This window comes from Gavialis gangeticus, unplaced genomic scaffold (genome assembly GCF_001723915.1).
Source record: "Gavialis gangeticus isolate Ggan-Ray unplaced genomic scaffold, GavGan_comp1, whole genome shotgun sequence".
Taxonomy (NCBI): Eukaryota; Metazoa; Chordata; order Crocodylia; family Gavialidae; genus Gavialis; species Gavialis gangeticus.
This window is the reverse complement of record NW_017728992.1, coordinates 122,550,758-122,570,551: the sequence shown is the minus strand read 5'-3', so window position 1 is coordinate 122,570,551 and position 19,794 is coordinate 122,550,758. Positions and strand designations below refer to the sequence as shown.

The 19,794-nt window shown below is 40.5% G+C and overlaps 1 protein-coding gene across 1 annotated transcript in view; it reads left to right on the top strand.

Annotated features, from left to right (window-relative positions):
* The window catches only part of TOX (thymocyte selection associated high mobility group box), a 388,101-nt gene that overhangs the window by 181,039 nt on the left and 187,268 nt on the right, over window positions 1-19,794 (top strand). Inside the window, exon 2 of the mRNA XM_019527707.1 lies at window positions 13,503-13,568. Coding sequence (XP_019383252.1) covers window positions 13,503-13,568 — 66 coding nt within the window. The remainder of the gene's footprint in view (window positions 1-13,502; window positions 13,569-19,794) is intronic.

Sequence of the window (19,794 nt, the reverse complement as noted above, 5' to 3'; positions counted from 1 at the left end):
CTAGAGAAATGGTGAAATCTCCATCCTTGGAAATTTCCAAGAGCAGGTTGGACAGACACTTGGCTAAGATGGCATAGGGGTCTGGGCTAGACGGTTTCCTGGGTTAGGGACAGACATTCAAAAAAGTCTGACTTGATTCAATCTTTGCAGGTTAGTCTAACTTGGCTAGTCTAAATCAGTTTGTAACTGTACAGACATCCCAGACATACAGGTACATGCCTGCAGTGGCTCAGGTTAGAATCTTGGGGGGGACAGTGCTTAAGCAGCCCTCCCTTCCCTTTCATTGTGCTGAGCTGAGGTGGGGTGTGGCCTAGGGGCTCTTATCTAGTCACTGCTTCCCCCAGTGCTGTGGGAGCACAGGAGTCTTTGGTTTCCCCCTCTGTCATCTGTTTTCTTTTTCCTGCCCTGCACCTGGGGGTGGGGCAGTGCAATGCAGTGGGAAGGGACTTGACTGTTCATGTTGCAAGCACAGCAGAAACTCCGGGGTTCCCACAGTGCATTCTGTAGCAAGAGAGGCAGCTAGGCTGCATGTGTGGAGCAGCAGAGACGGGGCTGCTTGCTGTGCCCAGCTAGGAGAAGATTAGGACTGCGTGCACCATGGTGAGGGGGAGAGGAGTGCACACGCACAGCACAGGGAAGGGCCAGAGGCAGCCACCCAAAGTTGGACAGCCCTGACTTTGCTGCATAATGAAAGTTAAATAGACATATAATGCACAGCTTTACACTAGTATAATTCACTAGTCTCCAGGGTAAAACTGATTCTCAAAGTGAGGAGTAACCATATGCTGATTTTTAAGTTGCACCTGTTTACAAGTTACGTGCTTATGTTCATCAGTTTCATTCAAGGATAATTATTTTCTCAATGCAAACTGACACTCCTTGCCACCTAGTGGCCAGGTAAAGTGATATATCCTGTAGTGTGGTTTCTCAACCCATGGGTCATGACCCAAAAGTGAGTCAGAAGAATATACAAAAGAGTCTCAAACAAACTTTAAAAATGGATTTTTCTTTAAAAGAAGAAAAACGTGACAAACCATGGCTTTTCTAGCCTGCAAGGGGGCCCCCATATCTCGCCCCCCACCGCCCTGACCTGCCCTGCCCTATACACTGGGGGGGCTGAGGCCTGGGGACAGCAGGTCAGGAGTGAGGGGGACTGGCCATTGACGTTTACAAATAGGTCCTGGTACGCAAAAAGGTTGAGAACCACTGCTATAGTGGACAGCTAGCTTAGAAAAGCTGACTGTGTGTCAACGCATTACTACAGAGTAAACTTACTATGAAGTAAAATTGAGGGTAGATTATTGTATAGCGGTTATGTTGTGTGTCTGGACTTTGAGCTGTGGCTCTGTTGTTTCTAATAAGTTCAAAAGCATTACCTTACTTTCTTTTTCTTCATCTTTTATGTAGAAAGAAAAGAAATATGTAGGCCTTTCTGTTTATTTAGCCCTTGTTACCTTATCCTATCAGAAGATTTTCAGAAAAATGGGAGGGTTTTGCTTGTGTGTGTTCCCCACGCCATTTTTGATTGTTTGTTGTATGTAAGCTAGATGTAATTTTTCTCAGGACCTATCTCCCAGTCATTCTCTAAACAACATGGTGGGTCAGATATAATCTATGGGTCTGTGCACGTGAAGTCATATAGTTTTGTTGCACTTGGACTGAACTCATTCTGGAAGGTCGAAGGAGCCCATTTTTTGCTGTGACATAATGGTGCGGTGTGGGCTTTGTACTGCTTGGTATGTGCTGTCCACATGTCTTTTACTTTTTGTTTTGTTTCCCCTGTCTATTTTATGATTTACCATTTAAGGAAAGCATGCTGAGGAAAGAAGATTAACTGTACATTCACAAAAATTACACTCGCATTGAAAATGGGAATTTATCTTGTTAGGACCTTAGTCCTGCTCATGGTGAAGTGCATGGCAAACTCCCATTGATTACAGTGGTGCAGATTCAGATGCATCACTCAGGCAGCCATGTATGCTGGTGTTTGAAAAGGTCATAAGCCTGTAAGGTTGTAAAAATGACTTAGCTACTGTGGTAGAGAAAAGGTCTAGTGTCAGTGGTCCAGTCATCTCCCCATCACCACCCAGCTTTCTCAGCGGGTGGCTACATTTATAATTTAGTATGCGTTGAGTAAAATAGTAACAAAAGCCTTTGACAAAAGCCACTTTGATCTCTGTGTGTGTATTTAACAGGTGTTCTATATGCAAGAGAGAGTTTATCATGTGAACCAAGACTGCAGTGCTCTTTTTTTATTTAACACTCAAGGTTAAAGGGAACTGGACTCCAGCTGAGGCAGTTCAGAGTTCAGAGTTCATCTCTGCGTGCCCACTGTCTTCTATATAAATTTACACAAAAGACTAATGCAGTATCCCATTCTCCCCTGTGCTGTCTTTGATAACATTCTGCTGTGTCTGGACTCTGCCACTCCTCCGATCAGTCTGATCCTACGTCTGCTAGCCCGCTGTGCTCAGTACTGCAACTTCATTCAGCTACATGGAGGATAACTTCAAGGCTGTCAGGCATTGACACATGCAGGCTCAAAGCAGGAAGCTAATCACCCCCTCCACTTTCCTTCTAGTTCTACAGTAACCTCTATTAAGCATGCAAAAAATACCAATGCTATAGTGCAGTCACTCACATTTTAACTACCACTGTATTTCAGATATGAGTTTTCTTCCATGCAAAGGTGTACTTTATTGTCTTGGAATCCACAAACACTTTGACACACTGAAGAACTTTTTTATGACGTCTAGGTAATTACTTCTGAAAAAATCTAAAGCAGTGGTTCTCAACCTTTTTAGATTTGAGGCACCCCTGGAAAATGCCAGCTTTTAGTTGTCACTTGCTTTTTGACTATAGAAAAACAATAGAGCAATTCTTCTGTTGCAAAAGCTTCAAGGGGCCACAACAAGTCTGAATGTTTTTGACAATATGGGTTCCTCTTTGAAATCTGTGATTTTATTAATAATTTTTATACACCTAACAGCATTAACATTATGTGGCACCCTGTGGTACTCTTGAAAGGCTCTCAAGGCACCCAAGGGTGCTGTGGTACTCTGGTTGGAAGTCACTGATCTCAAGTTAGCTGTATATCACTTGTGAAGGGATGATGCACCTTATAAGTCAAGCTGGCAGAAAGTGTTTCTTTTGAGAACATTTAGCACGTTCTTCATACCTTGCCCAGTACCAGTCTGTAGCATTGCCAGTCTGCTGTGAATTGATCCAGTTGTTGGATCCCATGCATCTCTAAGCCAACTGGGTGTGGGTAGAGCTTAGTCATTATCGAAGCACCAGATCAGCAAAGCATGGTCTCAAGTTCACACCTCTTGTCTGACACCTCTTCCTTCAGAAAAGATAGTCTGTAGTCCAGCCATGCTAGATCCTGAAGCCAAGCATCCCCACCCCAGTGGCTTACAGATACTCTCCAAGCACTCTGTCTAGACTATATACGTTCTCTGAGCTGAGATAATACACTGGGGGTGGGAAGAAATACAGGGTGGGTGAAGGATTTCCAAATGAGAGACTTTACTCTTAAAAGTACTGCAGAGTCACAGGTTTCTGACTGAAAACAGAAGTCCTGAAAACCACACTCTTGATCTCACCACTTCTGGGAGTCTTGGGTCCAACAGCGTTTAAAGCAAGGTGAACATCTCCTGCATGTCCTTTTATGAACAGTGATGGCCCATTTCCCTTACCTTTCCCTCCCCACCAGCAACTTAAACACACTCAAAGCAGCATCTGACTTAAATCATCTTAGACCTTTAGACACGTGCCCGCTGGAGCATTCCAGCCCCATTCCATAGTCATAGTTGTCTCCAGTGGGACCCTCTATAGAAAAAAATCATAATTTCAAAGGATTAAGTTAGCAGTTAATTGACAGTCAAAGTTGATAACTAAGTTGCTCTGTTGTTGGTTTTTCTGTGACACCTGTTAAGCACCTTTCCTCAAAAGGATGTTATTGGGGGGTGCATTACAATATTCCATCTTGACCAAGTTTAAACATGTGGTTAGTGCTTACTACATACTTACTACATAGTGAAGTTTATGATCAAAATGGTGTTCACAGTTTGATTCAGTCTAAAGAGGGAGGTAGTTACATGTTTTAATCTGAAATCAGGCAGAAGGTAGGGCAGGATGGTCTTCGTAGGCATGACCTTCTGTGGGTAACAACATACTTCATCAGATTCCATTTGAAGAGAAACTAGTTTCTTTGGTTTCTCTTCAAACAGCATCTGATGAAGTCATTTGATAGAGACACTACCACATCTGTTGTTAGAATTGTATATTTAAATTAACTGTACCAAAAAGATGGTTTTTTTCAATGACCTAATAAATAATGTGATATTTATTTAGCAGTTGTTTTTATCTTTAATGGTTACCATAACAAGATCAACCTTTTTTGAGTAATCATTCAGTGATTTATGTCCAGATCTCATTTATACTTTAGTCTCATTTTGGTATCTCACAACAGCCATGCATATTGCTCAATTTGTCATTAAACATACTCTAACAATGCCTACTCTTTAAAAAAAAATAAACTACCTACTTTTAAAGCTTTTTCAGGATTAGTGAGTTGGGATAATATAGGTTAAAAACAATATCTACAAGCCCAAGATATTTAAAATATGAATAAATCTCTAGATGATTATAAATAATCCTTTTATTCTATTTCATGTGATGGCTGCTTTGAAATAAAATGCACTGTAAAGTGCTAAACCTTTGTCTAGGTTAAAAGCTATGGTTTGAATTTGGATTTCAATCTAATAATTCTTTTCCAGTCTTGAATGGAAGAGTTTCATATTTATAATGCATGACTAAAGACATGGACACAGAAGAGCTGTAATGAATCTGGAGAAGACAGAATATCAGGTTCAGATGCTTTTTGCATGTAACCACATATTTTTGTACTTTAGCTGACTTTCCATCATCCCCAAAAGAACCAACCTGATCATATCCCCCCAGTTTCTAAATCCAGGCTATTACATTTAAGCTGACAGAACCTTCAAAACGTGCATAAAAAGTGACCAAGTCGTCTACAAAATATGACCCAACCAGTAACATAATTGAGAGGGGTGACCAGGGCAGAAGCCCTGGGCACTGCCTTTGTGGAGGGACATAAAAATAGCCACTGCTGCAGGGACAGATGATCACACTGCTGGAATTGGTACAGTGGCAGCCCATGTTGCCCTATGCATCTGTGGACCCAACCTCTTTACAGTTACGTTTTAGAAAGTGAATAGAGTGAAGAAAGGATGAGGAATCTCATTATCTCCATTACTTTTGTGACAAGCTCCCCACTAAGCTGTGGGGAGAAGTGGACATGCTAGTGGAAAGGGACAGGCTGCAACTAGATCTGGACAGGTTACAGGGGTGGGCGAATGAGAAACAGGATGGGTTTCAACACTGACAAGAGCAAGGTGCTGCACCTGGGGAGGAAGAACCAGCAGCATACCTACAGGCTGGGGAACTCCCTTCTCGTCAGTGCAGAGGCAGAAAAGGATCTTGGAGTCATTATTGATTCCAAGATGAACATGGGCCGCTAATGTGAGGACACAGTCAGGAAAGCTAACTGCACCTTGTCATGCATCCCCACAAGCAGGTCCAAGGAGGTGATCCTCCCCCTCTATGCGACACTGGTCAGGCTGCAGTTGGAGTACTGTGTCCAGTTCTGGGCGCCGCACTTCAGGAGGGATGTGGCCAGCATCGAGAGGGTCCACTCACATGATCAGGGGGCAGCAAGGCAGGCCCTACAAGTGGAGGCTATGGGACCTGAAACTGTTCAGCCTCCACAAGAAAAGGCTGAGGGGGATCTGGTGGCTGTCTGTAAACTGGCCAAGAGGGACCAGCAGGCAATGGGAGGAGAGTCCCTGTTCTCCTAAGCACTACCAGGAGTAACAAGGAATAATGGCCATAAGCTGACTGAGAGTAGATTCAGGCTAGACATCAGGAGGCACTGCTTCACAGTCAGGGCAGCTAGGAGCTGGAACCAACTTCCAAGGGAAGTGGTGCTCACTTCTACCCTGGGGGTCTTCAAAAGGAGGCTGGATAATCACCTTGCTGGGGTCGTTTGACCCCAGTACTCTTTCCTGCCCTGGCAGGGGGTCAGACTTAATTATCTGCTCAGGTCCCTTCTGACCCTACCAACTATGAAACAATCGTTCTGTTTCCACCCACTACCTGTACTCTTGTTGTTGGCTTCATAACGTGGATAAATCTACAATACACCTGATGGCAACATGTGTAGACCGAACCATGTTAACTTACATCTGGCAGATTAGTGTAACAGTGAAAATGCAAACCCTGGGTACATACCCAGATTGGTAACCTGCGTTTCATTGCTATGGTTATCCAAGGTAGCTATATTAAAATTAGTTTAAATATGTCTGTGCATGCTACAGTTACACCTTTGATTGCAGTGTAGATGTATCCTTTATTTTCTCCTCCATTCTTTTTGTTTCCAGTTCCTTGGAATTACATGCACCTTCTCTCTTTCTCCACATTCCTTTGTAAAACTAGCTTGGATGAAGCCTTCTTACATTGGTTCCCCCATTGAAAAGGTCTAGACAGTTACTCTTGCCCTGTGTTTGTTTTGTACAAGTTTGATAACAATGAATTTGGCACACACTTAATGTTGTGTTTTCTAGTCAGAAAACTGACGTGCATTTAAGGCCCAGTATAAATAATGAATAATAATGTGACTTAGGCAGGCTCTTGCTTCTTCATACTCATTATTAAAAAATAGCCTTAGGACTTTAGGCAGTAGTAGAACTTTCCAGATGGCTCTCTTTGGTGTTATTTTCCTATCAGTTATACCCAGTTAATGCACAGGTGTGATTGTGATCCTAACTTGTGTATCTAAATCCATATCATAGCAACAGTCAGATAATTTACATGCAGTATTTTGCTAAATATGTGTTTAGAAAGGGGCTGCTGTCTTGTGATTATCCTCTCTTTTTACTATTGAGGAGGATGTTATATGGATGTTTTATTTATGATAATTTACATAAAAAATGGATTTGCTTATGAATTTACTAACAATAGCTCCCTAATGCATGTCTTTTCATATTGGAGTACAGCAGTGTTCTTAGTTTGCTCACATCCAAACTTCTCATGGAGTTCCACTTTAATATGACAAGAAATGTTGTCAGTAGTTGTTACTATCATGCATAAGAATATTGTATTTGCATTCACTTTTAATAAATTAAAATTATAGCTTTTGATATCTGTCCCTAATGATCCCAAAGGAATTTGGAGCTTTAGATGAAATGTCATGCAGTAAATATACATCACACATAAGTAGCCTAAAAATTGATTTAGTTAACTGCCTTTGTTTTTTATCTGTTATGTTTAAATGAATCATCCTGACTCTGAATGGTATATGTATGTCTTCACAGTATGGATGTTTGTAATAAAACCACAGCAGTCAAACAGTGAGTGGAAGGAGGTGGAGAAGTTAAGGAAAGGTTCTTGTAAACTCAGTATGATATATAGAATAAGACAATTTTGAAGGCTGTGGGGTCTCGCTGGAACAAAGGTCTTGTAGTTTAAAGGGTCTTTGGGTCAGATTGTAGTTGATCTGTCAACTCACTGTGTGACCTTGGACAAGTCATTTGACCTCCTGTTGCCTAAGTCAATCCATTTGTAAAGCTAGAGAAAAGATGACATTGTCTGGGTTAAGCTATCTTAAGGAAAGATACGTACAAGCCTGCATGTGCTTTCACGCAGATGAGATACCTATGGGTGATAAAGAAGCATGTGAAAAATGGTGAGCTGCATATATATGGCAAAAGTATACATTGTGTGGGGCTCTGTGTACTACATGGCATATTACACATAGATCTAACAGATAGCAGGCCAGCTACTGATAAAAAGGATTAATACACACACACACACACACACACACTCTCTCTCTCTCTCTCTCTCTCTCTCTCTCTCTCTCTCTCTCAAACTCTAACTTTGATTTTCTGTTGCTTATACCTTTAAATATTCAAGTAGTTATTGAGCACTTGTGAGAAATGTTCACAAGTACTCATCTGAATATTAATCTGAAAATTTATTTGAGTAGGAAAAGTACTGCTCTTCATAGTTATGATTTCTGAATTGTCCTGTAACTTCATAGTTGCTCATAGTTTAAGGCTAGGGCAGCCTGGTCCATTAGCTCATGTAATTTGACCTCCTGTGTCATTTACAAATAGAGGTTTATCACAAAGACTTTGTTAGGCTAAAGCATTTAGAAGACGAGACTGAAATGTGTGCCACCAGCCAGGGAACAGGAAAAACTAAGACGCCACCAGTCTTCACAATTCTTGCAATGGCAAGAAATTGATTGCATGAGAATGCCCAGATGATCCTAGAAGAAGAACCCCGTGGTGCAGAAAGTCAAAATTCCCTGGATCCTTGGCAATCTGACCTGGGGGAATTTGCTTTCTGACCGCAGATCTGCTTCTGAGTATGCACTCGAGGTTGTGAGCCAGATATGTTGTTACACACTTAAGATTTTCTTCACAAGATCAGAGCAATGGCTTACCCTATCAGTGTCCCATATCCAGATATGGCTGTTTTGTAATGTTTCAGGGAAGATGGAATAAAACTTAGAATACATTTAGACAGTTGTACATCTTGGAAACAGAATATTTTTATTCTTACAGGTAGGACCATCCTAAGGGAAAATGGTGCCCTGGGTGTACTTATGTTTTGGTGCTTCCCCAAGTCAGCAGCTCTCCTGCAGGCAGAGGCGGGGGGGGGCAGGGCACAGTCCAATAGGGAGGAGGAGCAACATGGTGTGTGAGCAGTGCCACAGGTATGACCTGTGCTGCAGTCAGCAAGAACTCAAGCCCCCAGAATGCCAACTTTTAGGATTAGACAGCTTGACCCTCAGTGTGTCCCGCTTACTAGAACAGACTCACCTCTTTCCTGCCACGCCTTGTTTCTGTATACCATTACGAGGGTTCCTGGTTCTCAGTAGGAGTCTTGCTCTGGTCAGATACAAGAGTGCTTTGTGGGGCTCCACCTCCCTTCATATCACTTCCACACACCAACTGAATAGGATGATGTTTGTCCCACTCCCTTCTTGCAAAGAGAAACAACCACAGTGTTGGCTCACTTGCTATTATCAATAGGATCTCTGAGTGAATGTCATCAACTTGGACCAATGTTCAGCCTATCGAAGTTTCCGCCTACTTAGTCAGCGATAAATAAACAATGATCAGGGCAATCAAAATTGTGCAGTTCATTGCTCATTAAGGAAATCAGTCCGTACAATTAATACCACTAGGCAATCACATAACCAAAAGTCAATGAAAATCAAAATCCATCCAAAATTCCTTAATCTGTAAGAAAAGTAAACTGCCTAATTAATTCTACCAGATGATCCAATAACAATAATTAATTAAATCAAAAACTGTCCATAATCCATTGATCATTAAGGAAATCAATTTAGTCCAGTTAATTTAATTAAATCATCAAGATCCCCTCAAGTTTTTAAGGCTAGATCTGTTTATATGCTAAAGTTCTTGCTTTCCAAAAACGGTGCAACTCGCAGCACCTAATTCTTTCTTGGGAATCGGCCGTTCTCCAGTCATTTGACTTGATGCATTAAGTACCCACTCGCTTCATCCTGCTCCAATGAGGAATGACGAAGCCGGCTCAGTGAAAGTGTCACAGGGCTTTCTCTCCTGACTGCTTTGCCTGGATCTCAGGTACCTGTCGCCAAGTGTTCTCCAAACACCCGGGCCGCAGAGATTCTCCCCTCATCACCACCACCGGCATCTGTTTCACTCTCACAGCTGCGCAGCTCCATGCTCCATCTTCCTGTCCCCCTCCCCTCTCTCTCTGTCTATACTAGACATCCAGTTATACAACTGGCTTCTATGCGTTCACCAATGCGGAGAGGGCAGGAACTTACAAATTGAGTCTCCTGCTTTTCTTGCCACTCTGCTGCTGCCACCATTCCTGCAAGGATGTAGGAGAACTCTTCAATCCTTACTGGGTTTATGTGCTTTGCCCAAGTACCTGGAAGGGGATTTCTAGGGGCCTCTACTCCTAGGTTCCCCTTTGTAAAATATCTCCTGCTTCCACAGGGAGCAAGGTGGGTAGACTGGAGCAGACATCACCCTGTTTGTATGTGCCCGGCCCAGGTCCTTCTGAGTAGCAGCTGGAAGTGGGCTGAACTGGGCACAGCTCCTCCTGCCCCGGGGTAGGGATTGGCCATGGAGGGGTGAGGGGAGAGCGTGGCTGTGAGTGTGAGCTACTCGCATGTGTTTGTGTGGTGCCCGCCTGACGAGAGTGCTCTGGGTGGTCATCCAAGTCACCCACCCATAAGGTCAAACCTACTTACAGATAAGTTAGCTGAAACCCTAATTTGAGTATTATAATCTTCTTAATAAGAAGCTGAATGTCTTAACAAAAACTGGAGCATATTGAAAGCAGTGCAGGCCCTTTTCCCCAAAACCAGTGGGAGAAGAGCATGAAGCATGAGACTTAGATGAATCAGAGGTTCCACAGCCAGAAGAGACCACCATAACTATCCATCTAATCCTACACACATAGGCTATAGCATTTCTCCCAGGGCTATAAAGAATGTCTGTTTAAAGGGATACTTAGTCTCATTTTAAGGACTCCAAGCAGCGGAGACTATCACATCCTTTGGTGTAAACTGTTCTGATGTTTAATTACTCTCACAGTGAGAAAATTGCATCTTATTTCAAGATTGATTTTTTTCTAACTTCAGCTTCCAGCCACTGGATTTTTGTTATGTCCTTGTCAGAAAGGTTGAAAAGACCCCTGCTATCAGTACCTTTTCTGTATATAAGGATCAAAAGGTTACTTTTTAACTTTCTCCTCAACAAATTAAATAAATAGAGCTCTTAAAGTTTCATGTTGTGAATCTTGTTTGTCCAGGCCCTGGACCATTTCTGTGCCCCTCTACTTTAAAAGTTTTCATCCATTTAGTTAAATAGAAGAAGCAATACAATGTTACTTTGACCAACTCCACCCTGGAAGTAATGATTATTTATTGGTTTAAATTAGGTTAAGTATTGCCTGGAATATTTTTGTCCAAACTATACTTTGAATACTAATATATTCATGGGATTAAAAATTGGCTTGTGAAAAATGAATGTATAGAAAATTTGGCATGAGTATTATTTGTAGCGACCAATTCATATGGCTCTAACATGCTTGGTATATAAGAAGGCAGGGCAGGGTGGCTTCTTATAAACTAATTTGTTTAGGCAGGTATGAGCTTCCATAGGCTCTGAGGTAGGTCATAGCCTATGAAAGCTCATGCCTCTCTGAATGAGGTAGTCTGTAACGTGATTGAGGTAGTTAGCCATGGTAGTCTGAAGTCAGGCAGAAGGCAGATTGGAGATTAAATCTGATTTAAATGAAGTCATCTACACAAGACCTGATTAGTTAGCTCCACACTAAAACATCACTGTCTACATGCACGGTGCTATTAGGACTGAGTACTGTCCTGTAGTTGAGATATTTACTTCACTGTAATGCATGTGTAGATGCTGACACGGCTTACTGGGGCACAAGGGTGCTTCAGTGTGGGGGCTGCCTGCAGACTAGCCCCATATTGAAGCACTTTTGTTTCCTAGCCAGCCCCTCTGCTGCACATTGAGCTAGGTTGGAGCAAACCTAGGATGACAGGCTCACCCCCAGGGCCAGAGATGACCCTAGCAGAATGTGGGGCCCAGGGCAAATCAGCCTGTGTGGGGCCTTGCCCCTGGACACAAAGAAACTGGAGGTGGATTCAGCAGCCAGGGGGGTGCCCAGCAGCCAGACGTGAAGCCAGCAGCAGCACAGAGTTGCCGTGGCACTCCACGGGGCCCCCCAAAGCATGGGGCCTGCAGCGGTCACCCCAATCCCCCCCACCAGACAGCCTTGCCTGGTGCCACCTGCCAGCCAGGGCTGTTCTGCCCCAGCTTAATGTGTCACAGTCCTGGCTGTACATGCAAATGCAAATGTGGCACGTAGAAGCCATAAACTCTGGCATGAATTGTACCGGAGTTTATTCACCCATATTAACAGCATGTATACATGTGTTGTGTGAGATGCAGCTCTACCCTGCTTTAGTCTATAAGCTGCCACCTTGCCCTTCCTTCTGCCTAGCATCAGACTAACATGGATTATTACCTCTCTCTATTCTTGAAATATTTTATACTTATTGTAGCATTTGTATGCAGCAGCATAACTTTACACCTCCTTTAAGACTATGTTGTGGAGAATACAGTTCTCTGCTCTGGTGGATATAATAAATATTGCAGGTATGATTTTAAAGAATGTGTAGTTTTGGCGTACTCCTGCTCCTATGGATGTCATTGTACATTTTACTACAGATTTCTCTGGGAACACAGCTCAAAGCTGAACACTTTTAAAAATTCCGCCACTCGTTGCTTGCTACATCACCAAAAATAATGGCCTGCTTCCAAAATGTGTCACTTGGAGTATTCTCAGAAGGGGTCAGGTGAAAGTTATTTTAAACAGCCCTGCTAACAGCTGGAAATTCTCAGTTGATGATTGGGAGATGGGGATTCCTGCTGCTGTTCACTTCTATTTCAAAAGCTTGGAAAGGTTTTCCCTACCTCTTGATTGCATACTAGGACTATAGTTACTACATTGCAAACTTGACACTGACATTTGAACAAGTCTGAGGAGAGTTCTATGGGCACAGTTTCCAGATAACACAGCTCAAAGAAAATAGTGGTTGCATGATTCTTTGTGATGATACGTGCCCAGGCTTTCATTCTGACAGTTTCACTCCATCTGGATGTTCATGTTCTAATCTTCTCTTCTGCATCTTGATTTTGTAAATGCATTTTTAAAAGACAAAAAATAATCTTGCACAACATTTTCAAAAATTCTACTTAACACTTACTGAAAAGCAATTTCACTATTATAATTGCTCATATTCATTTTGTTTATACAACAAGCAAAATATCCTTTAATATCCCACAGTTTTGAAAATGCTGTATTTCATGGGTTCGAATGCCTGATGTTTGTCTGTGAATTTTTTTCTTAATTTCTGTTTTGAGGACATTTCACTAATGTGGGTTTTAATTTGTTTTGAAAGTCAACACTTGTTTCTTATGAAAAGCTAAAGTTGGAATCCATTAAGATGCATTTTAGTACATTTTCCATTTTCATCTTCCTCTTGTCAGAAACTGTGCAATTCACTTAGTACTTCATTACAACCAACAGCAATATGTATATATGGTGCACAGAATGAGCCATTTTGTTTTAAAACAGATTGTAGATGAAAGGAAACCATTCATTTCTTGCTTGCTTGCTGTAATTACTAGAGCACTAATTACTCCAAATCACTGACATCCAGGGTCAGTAAGGATGACAACGGGAACATCAAAGACAAGATGCGCATATGCAATTACAAGTCTTCCAAAGCAGGCTGTAATATTATTTTATGGCTACTGTTTTTCAGTTGATACTGAAGAATATTCAAGATTGCTGAATGTTTACTATTATTTCATTCACAGTTTGACGGTGAGAACATGTATATGAGTATGACAGAGCCAAGCCAGGACTATGTGCCAGCCAGCCAGGTGGGTTAATTAATCTTCTCTGCCTTGTTTCAAATTGTAATTAAACAAATTCAAAGAGTTGCATTGCAAATGAGTGGCACGATCAGTAACTGCTGCAATCAGGAATAATCATAATTTATAAACAAAGCATTTAAGCCTTGTTTCCAGTTAATGAGATAGAGCTGATAAAACATCAGAGTTGGCGTTTGTTGAAAGATACTACCTTGTTTCCTCTCCAGAATGCAAGCAGCTGTTTTGCCAGCATGATCTTTCCTAAACAGTTGTTTTACCTTCAGGAAATAAAGTCTTTACAGGTGCAGGTTATTTGTTTATCTGACTGCAGAGAAGTTAATCATTATAAGCTATGCAAGTCACAAATAGCTTTAATTATCACTCTTAGGCCAGTTATAGTTGAAAAATTGCATTTTTTACAAAAATCATATGGCTGAGCAACATTGCCAGCATTTTACCATTAGTGTTAGGGTAATGATTCTCTCAGAGTCTGCTGCTGCTACTTGCAGTTCAAAAGGTTTAAAACAAGGGTTCTTGATATGGATTTTTTGAGTTCTTATTACAGTTCATAGGAAACATTTTTACATAACCAAAGACAGTTTAAAAGGTAGTTTATGACCATATCTTGAAATACTTTATCCTAATTACTGGAATTTTAAATTACCCATGTTTGTAGAAACGGGTATTTTCAATGTTTGCTTGCTTGCATGTGTAACAAAAACAATAAACTAGCACAGTCTATGCCACTGTATCAGTCTGTTGACACAGAAGCCTGACATACATTACAATAAGAACAGTAGAAATTGCATGCTGGAGGTTTAGTTTTAAGCATGTCAATAACATGGATAAATCATATAAACTTACATATTGTTATATTTTAATTGTTTATTTTTGCCAAGGCCTTGACCAGCTTGGGCAAATGCCTTTGCAGGCAAAGAGGATCAATGTGCTAATGAACTATTCAACTTTGTTAGTTTTCAACAGGCTAAATATATTGGGTAGGAGAGGAAACTAATTTACGGTATGGACCACTAGACATCATCCAGTCTGCGTAGCCTTAATTAATAGTAAGCATAATTAGGAAAAAGCTTAATAAAAATCATGCCTTGTACTTTATTACATTTGGTGAAGGTGCTTAATGTTGAGAGCTAATATAGTTCATTTGGGCTGTCGAGTCTTTTCATCATTTAATTGGCAAATTGTTAAATTTGGCAGGATGTCAATTAGTTAACTGGCCAGCAATCAACTGATTACCTTCCTTTGAGCAAGGGGTGTGTACATCCATATACTGAGGGAGAATTTAACTTCTGATTCTGCTGGCTGACTTTTCACATATTTTAGTTATCTCTTCCATGTTAGAGTCAGAGGGATAGATCATTGGAATTACCGTGAGGAATCAGACTGGTGGTCTCTCTTCTCCAGTATCCCATCAGTAGTAGTGTCCAGTCTGATATACCTCAGCTTGACAGGAATTATGAGTCAAGGTAAAGAGTTCTTAGTAGGTGAGAACTTAGTTTTTGTACCTCTTTGTTGCCTGTAGATGAGCTATCACACATAATTTAGGAATGAACAGTCTTGAAAATTAACAATATGCTGAGAGCTAAATGTCCTTATAGAATGGTAGATAGCCATACTTACCTACTCAAATTTAATTTTAATATTCATTCTCTTTCTTTCATTTTAATCTATGTGTTATATCAACTGGGCTGTATCAGCTTGTTCAGTCAAAAAAGCCATCTTTTAAAAAGTGAATGGTCCTACCACATCATTTCCCTATTTTCAGCTGAAGTTACTATAAGAATGCCTTTGGACATTGTGTGTTGCATTTAGGATTCTTGTATGTTTGAACTCATTCAGCTAACAACCCTCCAAGATCCAGAGGTAGTTTTGAATAGAGATGTTTGATTAAAAAAAGAAAAATTGTATTATTAATTTTTCTCTAACCATTAATCCAAAAACTGTACTGACAAGTTTAGTATTACTATTAGATTAAAGCAAGCTAGTATAATCTCATTTATGCCTAAAGGCTTTTGAAGTTCAAGGGCTAATTGAATTTGTTTGAAACAGTAGAAATACAAACTCTGTGAATGATTGCTGTTATAAAGCAGCTGCTACCTTTTGGAGAATCATTACATCTGTCTTAAACAGTTTTTTGAATAAAAAATTGCAAATTCACATTATATACATAAGAATGACTTTCTTTTGTTGTTATATTTATATGCATCTGTATATAATTTAGTGAATTTAAGCTCCATAATAAACAAAGATAACATTGCTAGTTTTAATATTTCATTCTTCTTTTACATGTTCTAAAGCCCGATTCCTGAAAAGTGTTTATATCTTAGAGACCATTTCATTATAAAATAGCATTGAAACCAACTGTGTTAAGTGTAAATGATTTTTGTCTTCCAAGGAAAAAACTCTTTCAAAAATAACGTTGCCATCATCTTTGAATTATGGGCATTCTGGGCAGCAACTAAAAAATTACCTTTACATAATTTAACTTTGGTCTCTAAAATTTCTTGAAATGAAGGAACTCAAGAAATTTAAAATCTTCAAAATGTTACAAATTGCAGAATGAAATAAGTTGGGACATAAAAATGTGACTAACAGTCTTAGAAACCTGAACGTACCGCTTCTGTTTTTTTGTTGTCTGTCTGTCTTGTTGCTGGGATGTGTTTCTATTCAGGGAAACATCACCTTGTATTATTTTAATGGTTTTTAATCAAATTATCCCCTCTAGGCTAACATAAATAAAAACTTGGCTGTCAAACAGGAAAAATATAGTTTTGTTCCTTTTCCTGCATAACATCAAACATCTGCATAGCTTGGTAATCCAAGACAACTTGCCTCACAGCATCACTCAACAATTATCATTTCTGTTCAATTTTCAAATCAGTACACGCTTTGGGACTTGTAGACTAAGTTGCTAAGTAGCAACATATGGCTCACTACTGTTCTTGTGATGTTGCTGCAAGCAAACAGCATAATTCTATACTTGAAATGATTTTTACAGAAAGCCAGAGTTGGCACAGAGCCATAAATGTAAGTATACAGTAAAACTTAATGATATTCTTTTAGACTGTCGCAAAAGGCTGTTTGGCACTGCTGTCTCTGTATATTTTACATAGACACGTGAATACTATATTTTTGGTTATCATATTTTAAGTATAGGAATGTACATTGCAGGTAACTCCTAAATAAATTATACCACCAATACTAAAAAAAAAAATAGACAATAAAACTATATGATATTTCACTACTGATTTCATCTCAAACTAAAAATATTTACCATTTTTAAATAAATATCCCTACTGCCCTGCATTTCAAATTCACCTTATTATATTGTGTTTTTTTCATACAGATATTAGAATCATTGAGATGCATTGTTCTTCATGTAATTCCTCCTCATACAATTTGTGGGCCATGTTCAGTGCTATATAAAATTGCATAGCTTATTTTAAATTTAGTTTTAGACAAAATACAGAGTATAATCAAAGCTGTATGCTCAGAACATTCATAATGCTTGTGGCCTGCCTTGGGCCTCCTCTCCCATTGCAAAATGTGCAATTTGAGGCTTCTGTAACATTTGCAGCCCCAATGGTTAGAAAAAAGAACAGAAAATCCAGGGAGGAATATTTGGCTGAACTGGAATATCAATCCCCTCCCCCCCCAAGCTATTCCACTGCTTACACTGAGAAAGTTTGAGTAGACCCCTTTCACTCCATATACTAACTCTGAAGCCAATGAAAAGTGCTTAGTCTTGTACAGTCGGCCTAACATAGCCTAAGATACAATGGAGACAGGACCCTTAGATATAGTAAATAGATTGATCATGCTGTTATGTTTAAACAATGTTTCTTTTGTATGTGCTTGATCACTTATCCCTTACTACTTGTTTTTCTTCCTGTTGTACTCTAATCTCCCAGTAAAGACTGCTAGTGACTCTTATTTCCTAGCAATTTACATTTTGTATATCCAACTTACCTTTCTTTGTTCAAGTAGTTATGGCTGCAGGAACCCACTTGGGGTCCTATGTTCATTGTTCTTGGGCAGCAGAGAACTAGAACGTCCATTGTTCTCCACATGAAGTAACGTGGGTTAGATCCTCAAAGGAACTTAGGGACCACCATGTGGCCCCTAGAGGTGAATCCACAGTCCTGAGTTATATGCCTCATCTCCCATGAGGAGATTTAAGTATCTCATAATGGGATTTCCAAATTTGAGTACACTGAGCATAGATCTGTGTAAACTATGGGCATTTATAGACATGCTCCGGGAGACAGGAGGGTGGTGCTTTAATTAGCGCAGCTCTGAGAGCCTCACTATTTAAAGGGCCCAGAGCGTCGCATGTATTGGCATCCATATGCTGAAAATGGCAGTGGGGTGCTTTGAACTAAGGCTCATTGAACAAGCTTTAATTTAAAGCGCCTGCCTCCATTTTTTAGCATGGGGTACTGATGCATGTGGTGCTGGAGTCTGCTGGAGCACAGTAATTACCATGCTCCAGCAGACTTGATTAATCGAGTCTGCTCCAACATGCTGTAATCACAGTGTGTCAGAGTAGCCTCTGTGAATGTGTATAGGAGCCCTATCTGGATAGGAATGCTAAAGGCAAGGCCTTCTCCTGGAGTTAGATAACTGAGCTTTTTCTTTCAAAAACAAAGCAGGCTCTATCCTTGTCTTTCAAAACATAGGAAGGATGTACTTTTCCCGCCTTTTAGCTAGTATCTCAGGAGTTACCACATTCATCCTGGATGTGTGAGGCCTGCTTTCAGTTCTCTCCTTGTGTTTGAATTCACTCAAGTTATCTCCCAGTTTCTCATAGAGGGTCCTCCTTACCAATTTCCAGTTTATTCTGGTGATGGGATCAAGGGATGCACTGCTAGTCCCACCTGTCAACATGGTTCTACTTTGCATGGAATAATTCAATAATTGTTGGAGAAGAGAGAAAATATGACCAGCTTAGTGGTTTAGGCACTCACTGGGAGAAGGACCCTAAGTGCTGATCCCTTTTCCAATAACTGTATAAAATGTGTATTTTATTCAGTGACGATTAAATATAAAATAAATTAAGAGTCCTGTCAGAAGAGACTGATACACAAGTTTTTCTCTTCCCACATAAGTGTCCAAATGACTAGTGAGAGTAATTTATTTTCTCCCTTTCATTTTTCCATGTAAAGTGCAACAGTGTCAACAGGAGGGTGTGAAAATGCCCACCCAGCCTAGAATAATCTATATCCCAGTAGATGGGGCAGTCTCTTGGTGGGTGGGAGTTGGTGGTTTGAATCTCCTTTGGGAAAAGAAGGGAATTGAATTTGTGACTTGCACATCCTGGATGAAATCTCACTAAATAAGTGTTGTATAAATGGCACACAGGAATACTACTATCTCCCCATCCCTTCATTCAGTACAGAGCCTGACTTGATAGGATATATTCCTACACCCAATAGATATATTCCTCCACCAACATGCTCAGCCTAACAAAAGGGTGCTTATGCCTGAAAGCTTGCTATGAAGAATTTTTCCAATGATTTGAGTTGGTCTAATAAAAAATATTGGATTTACCCAAAAAACCTTGTCTGCCTACACCCAACAAAGGCTGAAGTGTGCCTAGTTCATGGCTTCTGATAAGGCTTAACGGCGAACTTGGCAGCATCAGGATTTGGATGATTATGTACATGCCCAGAAACAGGATTGTAAGCATTTAGAGAGAAAAACTGATGGATCTAAAGGCTTCAGGTGCCCCTGGAGTTAAGTGGTGCATTGAGTGAGTTTTGAGGAACTTAATTTTGAACTTGGGTGTTTAAAGTGAGCATTAGGTGGGATGCAGGTTTGTAAGGGTCTTGTTATATAGTAATTTTTGGTGGCTCCTGGGGCTCTTAACCCCTGGACTGTTCACACATTAACACCTATAACTGGTTTTAGGCAGACAAGGTTCTTTGCGTGAATCTGATAATCTTTTATTAGACCAGCTTAAATAGTTGGAAAACAATTATTAAGAAAGCTTTCGGGTTCAAAAACCCTTCGTGAGGCTAAGGAAGTTTCAGCAGTTGGTGTGTGCTCTTCCTGAATGGAATGAAAAGTAAAGAAGCCAGAGGCTGGTCTGGTATGCATACAAGACAGGTAGTCAGTGAAAATGTAGATTGAGGAGTCAGTGGATGAGAGACAGGCGGCGGTGGGGGGAGAGAGAAGGGGGATGAAAAGTGGAGAGATAGCTAGGGAGTCAGATGTC